The sequence below is a fragment of the Herpailurus yagouaroundi genome, unplaced genomic scaffold (genome assembly GCF_014898765.1).
Source record: "Herpailurus yagouaroundi ecotype Mexico unplaced genomic scaffold, PumYag 187, whole genome shotgun sequence".
Lineage (NCBI taxonomy): Eukaryota > Metazoa > Chordata > Mammalia > Carnivora > Felidae > Herpailurus > Herpailurus yagouaroundi.
In genome coordinates, this window is record NW_024412418.1 from 20,351,447 (window position 1) to 20,360,240 (window position 8,794).

Below are 8,794 nucleotides of genomic sequence, written 5' to 3' on the forward strand. Positions count from 1 at the left end.
TTTAAAACTGAAATAAAGCATTATACTATTTGGAGCCACTGGTAATGAAGGAAATACTTAGCACTTAGATTTGACATATTAAAATGTCATAAAAAGTTGTACCTCTACTGTACTCCTAGGATGTGCTTGAAAAAACCTGCAAAGCAAACTGGATATTATATAAATTCCAAGCAGAAGGTGGGCCTATTTATCCATATCATGAATCAGGCCCAACTCTCCCTGTATTTGTTTTGTCTAAATGTTGTGGCTATCAGTGACCTTTGATAGTCCCCTGTGATGCAATAGGCTGCCGTTACCTTCCCTTAAAAAAACCTTAAAACCAAGGATTCAAAGCTCAAAAGAAATCCACATTTCCAAGGACTTCTCAAAGGCAATGAGAAAGGCGTGAAGATGTTGATTATTTGTTCTTACATTTTTTAAAACTTTCCTTCATGTAATTCCATTGCTCACTTTTAACCCTGTTTCCTATTTCTCTCTATTTGGGTCTACTGACACCCTATTCCTCACCAAGAGAGATTCATTTTTTATCCCTGATCTCTCCCTGCCTTTTTTCTCTTTAGCCAGCGGGCTCCCACTCAGTTTTACTGACAGGTTCTTAACAGTAAAAGGCCGCGGAGTGGGAAAATGCAGAGCAACGGAGACAGCTCATACTCTACACCTCTCAAAATACAGTTGCGTGGATTATCCCTATTTGAAGCAAATACACTTACAAAGGAAAGACTGGTAAAGATGTGCAAAAGCACAGACGTAACTGCTCACACACAACACAATCATGTGTATGTTTTGGTACTTTTCACAGAAATTCTTTCACGTGAACCAAGGTTAAAAACCTATAAATAGGGGCACCTGGGTGGCGCAGTCGGTTAAGCGTCCGACTTCAGCCAGGTCACGATCTCGCCGTCCGTGAGTTCGAGCCCCGCGTCGGCTCTGGGCTGATGGCTCGGAGCCTGGAGCCTGTTTCCGATTCTGTGTCTCCCTCTCTCTCTGCCCCTCCCCCGTTCATGCTCTGTCTCTCTCTGTCCCAAAAATAAAATAAACGTTGAAAAAAGAAAAAAAAAATTAAAAAAACAAAACAAAACAAAAAACCTATAAATAGAATTCACCCTCAAATGGAACCACCTCTACATTCTTCTGCCAGAGGTAAAACACATTTACAAAAGAAATACAGCATTTGAAAGATGCTTGTATATGCACCAAATAGAAGACCCAATATTCAAGCCATATTAAAAATAAGTCCAAATTCACTGCAAATTATACTCATCAGTTTCTTAATATTTTTAAAAAGTAAGCTCAAAAGGGCCTTAGAACTGAAGCAGAAGGGCCTTAGAGCTGAAGAGTATGATGAAAGTCACTATTAAACACGCCAAGATATAAACTAATAGCTCGTGAAGTCTTTACACACAAAGGTATCAAACACTGCCTGGGAGTAATACTTAATTTTATCAGTACAACTCCCTCTGAAAATAAATATGGATATTCCATATATATCATTGGCTTCATCCTATAATGCTGTGCTTTAGAGAAGTAAGCCTAGTTTCTCAAATCAAATCTTCATAACTTTAGTAGTAGAAGCCTTAAAATCATTTTGTTAGGATTGATGATGTGCCAGTGTAGGGTATGGTGGGGGGTGGGGGGCATTCAATAAGCAACTACAGAGACTCAGCTTTTATCAACACATATGAGTCAATGCTGAACCTGGTGCGCTATTGCAGAGTGCAATTGAGTGTTTTCCCCACAGGCTGTAACTGATTATTGACTCCTCCCATTAGCATGCACGGTGCATATTGAAGGTTCAAATAGAAGACTGAGGGGCTCCTATCCCAAGGCCAGTGCAGAAAGACAGCCTATCACTTCGTGTAACCGCAGTCTATGTGTGACAAACCTGACCTACATTTCTCCCTTTCTTTCTCACAAGAGCTTGTCACTGTTTTAGGAAGCTATTTTCTAAAATGCATAAAAGAAATGACTTACAACTGCTTAGGAAGTGTGCATTCCTAAAATGCCATTTATAGCAATCTTATAAAGAATAGTTTATCCAGGAGACAATCATGAAACTAGCCTAAAACAAACTCAAAGACAGCAGAGTGCTTTATGATGTTATCCCATATAGTACCTTTCTTTAGGCTGTCATTTATACAGTATACATTGTTAAAAGTACTACAGTTAAAACTGTAATCAGTACAGAATTAAATATAATAAAAAGAAGTTATTAAACATAGAAAACCTATTAATTAGAAATGTATAATGAAGCACTTTTCATTAGTTAGGGAAGTAGCTTTCGTGGCTTCATAAGAAGCCACATCCCGTAGTAGTCTTGTTAATTTCTCAATGGATACACAGTCATCACTACTAAGAGTAGGACATAATTGAAAATCGTGATTCACCACTACTAAGAGTAGGACTTAATTGAAAATCGTGATGGTGGGGTAGGAGTAAAGAAGGCAATAACTCCGCCAAATGCTGCAGATGGCTCCCCAGGAATGGCCGTGGATTATGCCTCAGGGCGTCAGTGTGCTGTGGCCCCTCAGCACAAATACCTACCCTGCCGCTGCAGGTCATACTCTTTTTTTGTCTCTTCATTCCCTAGAATTTTCCATGCCTGATCAATTTCGATGAACTTCTGTATACATTCCTCCACTGTTCCTGTTGGCACATCTGCACTTTGTTTATCTGGATGATACTGCCAATCAAAAATAAGAGGGGGGTGATGAGTAAAGAGGGTGACATGAGTAGGTAAAAAGAAAAAAACAAAAACAAAACAAAACAAACTTGTAAATCTAAGTTTCAGTTAAGAAACAAGGTAATGGGAAGATGAAAACTAAGATGCCAAGGCAACGAGACAACAGTGTTGGGCACAGGAGACAACTGCCAGGTTAATTAGACCACTGGAGTAGCTATAAATTCACCAGTGACATGATCTGTCACAACATGCAAAGACAGCATTTTCTGGATAATTTGCTGATGGAATCACTGGTCTCATGGACAGTTTACCTAGAGAGGATGACTAACACAAACAGAAATAGGTACGTGCAGATAAGCAGGACCTGACGGCACAAACTATGCAGAGTCTGAAGCTTTCCTTATACAATGTGCTTGGCCATGGAGATCACTGCAAATGAACTACTAGCTTTTTCTTATGAAATCTTATGATTATACAATCATAGTTGAAAATAAATATCTTGCATCTTCCAGCTCAGCCCTAAAGATTTTAAAGTTATAAATCTCCAAACATAAACTTTTATTGAAAAACGGTTATTCTAGGGCAGATTGGTAAGAAACAACTTTAAAGAACTCACCAAAACATTTGAATGTAAATGAATTCATTAGTAAATCTTTCTCACGTGTGTTTTCTAAATCTAAGAAATGTTTAAAAAGGTTTCAATATGCAGTAATTTCTTTAAAGTATTTGGTCAAAAAAGAAAGTTTTATGCCAATTCATCAATTCTCAAATGCGAATATAAATTTGGCTTACTGGATACTTACATTATCTCCTCTTTTTCCCTACATTCTTCGTGGTTCTCCCTTCTCTTTATCTATCAGTTCTGAAAGAATCAATATGTCATTTGCAGTTCAGTAGCCTTTCAACAAATAAGTGAGGAAAGGTTATCTAGATGTAGAGACAGGTCACTTAAATAATGTGGGGATAACAGTAGCAGATACTCAAATATGTAATTTTTTTCATTCTCAAGTAAACAAAGAACCACTTGATAGTTTTCAACCAGAATTTTCCACCAGCAATTACTCTGAATGCTTTATCAAATACATTACAAAACATATTTTAATTTTAAAAGTTACCTTAGTAATTACCTTTGAACTAGTAGACTAGTTTTTCCCCTTTGATACTTATTCTTTTTCTTCAAAATGTTTATAATAAAACAGGCAAGTCACCAGATTTACATTTCATGACATTAATACGGTTAGTTTGACATACTTGTCAATTAATAATGGCACAGTCACTAAAATTCTTTCACTGACTAGAGACAGTGAAACACAAAAAATTTATAGGTACAATGTCATGTATTACCCAAGTTGCTAAGGCCAAAGTCACTCAATGAATTGTGGCAAGTAAAATGAAGTAAAGTGACTTCAATCCTCAATCCAGAATTCACTAAGTATTTTAATCATAATGTAGACTAGTGGTTTTGACAGTGAATTTGTTTTCATGCTGAACTTTTTCATACTGCTGATGATCCTCACTAGCAGAGCAAAAGCTATTGTGATATCTGGTTACACAGAAAAACATCATGCACGCTGAGAGAAAGATTATAGGGCAAACAGAGAATGAGGCTTCCATTTTCCCACTGGCAAACTATTTCTCTTCCTATACCAAATCTAACAGTTATCAACATTTAAATGTTTAAGTTCATTAATGACTAAAGAAAGGAAAACTAAAGCTTTACTGTTTTATCTTTTTATGGCCATGATTTACCAAATAATGTTCATAAAAGTCATTCCCATACTGAGGTTTAGGCAATCCCTACAGTTAGGCTATTTAAGTAATATCCAAAACCCAAAACAACGTTTGTTACAATTAAAAGTTCTCTAGCTGACCTATTCCTCTACCACTGTGTGAAGATTTGTGCAAGAAGCCTTACCAAGAAAGCCCTACAAAATCAAGAATTAGTTCCTGGCTACCCAAAACTAAAAGCTACCACTAAATTTTATTGAGTCTTATATCAGGTCTATGATATGATAGTCAAAGCATAATTCAATTTCTTACTAACTCAGTATTTTTCCTCACTGCTATTATAAATTAGCAAGTCACCATCAGAGGCTTTTAGGTCTAATCTTTGTGGTATGAGAATGCAGTAAATTTTATTCCATGATACAGAGTACAATTTAAAAATGGTACTTATTAGCAAGAAGATAAGTATGTCATTTAAGGTGCTAAATATATATATATATATATTCAATATATATATTCAATTGATATGTATGATATATTCAATATATATATGTGTGTGTGTGTGTGTGTGTGTGTGTGTGTGTGTGTGTGTGTATTCAATTGATTTTCAGCAAAGGTGCCAAGGCAGTCAATAAATTAAACTCAAACAACTGGATGCCATGTGGAAAAAATTAACTTCAATCTCTATCTCATTCCATACAGAAGAATTAAAGCAAGATGAATGATATCACAGACATAAATGTAAAACACAGAACCATAAAGCCTCTAGAAGGAAATACATAAGAATATTTTTACCCCTTGGGGTAGGGAAAGAGTACTTTGACAGAAAACAAAAAGAAAAAACAATAATGATGCAAAATGGATAAATTGAAGTTCATCAAATTTTAAAACTTCCTGCTCAGCAAAGACACCATTAAGAAAGTAGACAAAGCTGAACTACAATTTAAGTTAGAAAAATGTGTAAAAAAAAAAGATGGTGGGGGGAGTGCACCTGGGTGGCTCAGTTGGTTAAGCATTCGACTTTGGCTCAGGTCATGATCTCACAGTTAATGAGTTTGAGCCCTACGTCAGGCGCTCTGCTGTCAGCACAGAGCCCGCTTCGGATCCTCTGTCTCCCTCTGCCCCTCCCCTGTGCATACTCTCTCTCTCAAAAGTAAAAAAAAAAAGAAAAGAAATAAAAAAGGAAATAGAAAAAAGAAAATAAAAAAGAAAGGGTGCCTTGGTAGCTCAGTTGGCTGAGCATCCAGCTCTTAATTTCAGCTCAGGTCATGATCAGGGTCGTGGAATTGAGTCCGATCCTGGGCTCCATGCTGACCATGGAGCCTGCTTAACATTCTCTCTCTCTCTCTCTCTCTCTCTCTCTGCCCCCTCTCCTTGACTTGCTCTCTCTCTATATATAAAACAACAACAACAACAACAAACAGGGGCACCTGGATGACTATTCAGCTCAGGTCATGACCTCATGGTTTGTGAGCTCGAGCCCCGCTTCGGGTGAGCTCAAGCCCTGCTTTAGGCTCCATGCTGACAGTGCAGAGCCTACATGGGATTTTCTCCCTCTCTCTCTGCCCCTCATGGGATTCTCTCTCTTTCCCTCTTTCTCTGCCCCTCACTCACTCACGCCCTCTCTCTCTCAAAAATAAATAAATAAATAATAACTTTTAAAAGTAAATAAATAAAACAGACATGCCACAGACTGGTTTAAAAAAATGCTCACTAAATATATATCTAACAGAAGACTTGCTTCTAGAATATACAACAACAAAAAAATCCTACAAATGATAAAAAGACATACTATTTAAAAATCAGGGAGAAAAAGCTTAGACACTTTTCAAAGAAGATAGATAAACAGACTAAAGTGCACATGAACTTGTGCTCAAATTTTTTCATTAGTTATCAGGAAAATATACATTAAAATTATGAGATACTACTAAACACCTAATAGAATGGCTAAAATAAAGAAGACTGATAACACTAAGTGTTGGTGAGGTTATGGAATAATTAGCACTTTCACATGTTGCTGGCAGGGAACTATTTGACAATTTCTCATAAAGACACACATATACCTATTCTGTGGTCAAGCAGTTCCACTTCTGGATATTTACTTAAGAGAAATGAAACATAATAACATATGCCCACAAAAAGACTTATAAAAGAATATACTCACAGCCTTATGCATATTAGCCAAAAACTGGAACCATGAAGTCTATCAACAGGAGAATCAATAATTGGTACTATTTCAATACATAAGGGAGTATTATTCAAAAAGAAAAAAAAAACTATGATATACTCAATAACATAGATGAAAATCTAAAACATTACGTTGGGCAAGAACAACAGGGTGCATACTATATGATTACATTGACATGAAATTCAAATTTAGGCAAAACTAAATCTATAGTGATAGAAATTAAAAGTTGGTTTCCAGGTGGGAAGTTGGGGCTAGAAATTAACTGCAAAGGGGCACAGGCAATTTTCTGGAGGAACAGACACATTCTGTATCTTGCTTGGGATGGTAGCTATATGGTATCAAATATCACCGACTGAACACTTAAGAGCTGTGCATTTTTCACTGTATGTTGACATTCTCTGAATAGAAACACATCTTTAGGGGCGCCTGGATGGCTCAGTCTGGCTCAGGTTACGATCTCATGGATCGTGGGTTTGAACCCCACATCAGGCTTTGCACTGACAGCCTGGAGCCTGCTTCAGATTCTGTGTCTCCCTCTCTCTCTGCCCCTCTCCCATTCATGCTTGCTCTCTCTCTCTCTCAAAAATAAACATTAGAAAATTTTTTTTAAACTTCTTTAAAGAAAAAAAGAAAAACCTCTCTAGACATGTCTAAAATTATTAAAGAAATTCAGAAAATCTTTCCAAGCCATAAAGAAAAAAAATGAGAAATTTCTTTCAATATTAATACAAAGAAAAGTAAAATAAAAACAGAGAAAATTAATGCAAAGACTAATACAAATTGTTGAAAAGTTTAAATTACAGACTACTTTATGAAAATATATAGTTTTACTACTTTTATGTACTATATGCCAACCTCTAAAAACTTTAAAACATTTTAAAAAGTTAAGTATTGCTGAGCAGAGGACTAAAGTAACATTCACAATTAAAATATCATAAATATGTCACAATATTAAAAATGCTGAGAATGAAAGTCTCTCTGTGATTATTATTTTTTTTATTTTTTTAATATTTATTTATTTTGAGAGACAGAGGGAGTACAAGCTGGGGAGGGGAAGAGAAAGGGAGACACAGAATCAGAAGCAGGCTCTAGGCTCTGAGCACAGAGCCCGACATGGGGCTCGAACTCACAAACTGTGAGATCATCACCTGAGTCGAAGTTGGATGCTTAACTGACTGAGCCACCCAGGTGCCACTCTGTGATTCTTTATTATAACAGTACACAGGTAACTGTCTCCAAAGTTTTATTAGCAAACTGCTATTTTACTATTCTCACATGACTTAACAATTCACAACTTTATGATCTATTTAACCGCCTCACATTTTGGGGGAAATTTATCAGTTACACAGACCTATGTTCTCGAGCGGGGTAAGGGCAGAGAGAGAGAGAGGGGAGACAGAGTCTGAAGCAGGCTCTAGGCTCTGAGCTGTCAGCACAAAGCCCTAAACGGGGCTCGAAATCATGAACCATGAGATCACGACCTGAGCTGAAGTTGGACACTTAACCAACTGAGCCACCTATGTGTCCCAGAGCTATGTTCTTTAAATCTCCACGTCAATGGGGCGCCTGGGTGGCCCAGTCCGTTGAGCGTCCGACTTCAGCTCAGGTCATGATCTCGCAGTCCATGAGTTCGAGCCCCGCGTCGGGCTCTGGGCTGATGGCTCAGAGCCTGGAGCCTACTTCCCATTCTGTGTCTCCCTCTCTCTCTGTCCCTCCCCCATTCATATTCTGTCTCTCTCTGTCTCAAAAATAAATAAACGTTCAAAAAAAAAAATCTCCACGTCACTAACTGAAGATGAGAAAAGTGAACACAAACAAACAATTGTGAATCTGTCTTGATATGAAAATATAACCTCACTTGGGTGACTATATGATATCCAGAAAATCATGTAATATATTATCAAGATTAATATGTGTTATCTATATCCTAACTAATTATCTAGCTGATAACTAATGCTTTAATTATGGACTCTTAATCCTAACTAGCTGAGATGCTATGGCAATGGGTTATCCAATATGGAACATTTTATTTTTTGTTGTTGTTGTTTGTTGTTGTTGTTTTATTTATATATGAAATTTATTGTCAAATTGGTTTCCATACAACACCCAGTGCTCATCCCAAAAGGTGCCCTCCTCAATACCCATCACCCACCTTCTCCTCCCTCCCACCCCCCATCAACCCTCAGTTTGCTCTCAGTTCT

At 37.1% G+C, this 8,794-nt stretch overlaps 1 protein-coding gene across 2 annotated transcripts in view; it reads right to left on the reverse strand.

Moving 5' to 3' along the window:
* DNAJC24 (DnaJ heat shock protein family (Hsp40) member C24) overlaps positions 1-8,794 on the reverse strand; it is a 56,748-nt gene that overhangs the window by 15,228 nt on the left and 32,726 nt on the right. For both annotated transcript variants that reach the window (XM_040495550.1, XM_040495551.1), the window contains exon 3: positions 2,542-2,680. In XM_040495550.1, coding sequence (XP_040351484.1) covers positions 2,542-2,680 — 139 coding nt within the window. The remainder of the gene's footprint in view (positions 1-2,541; positions 2,681-8,794) is intronic.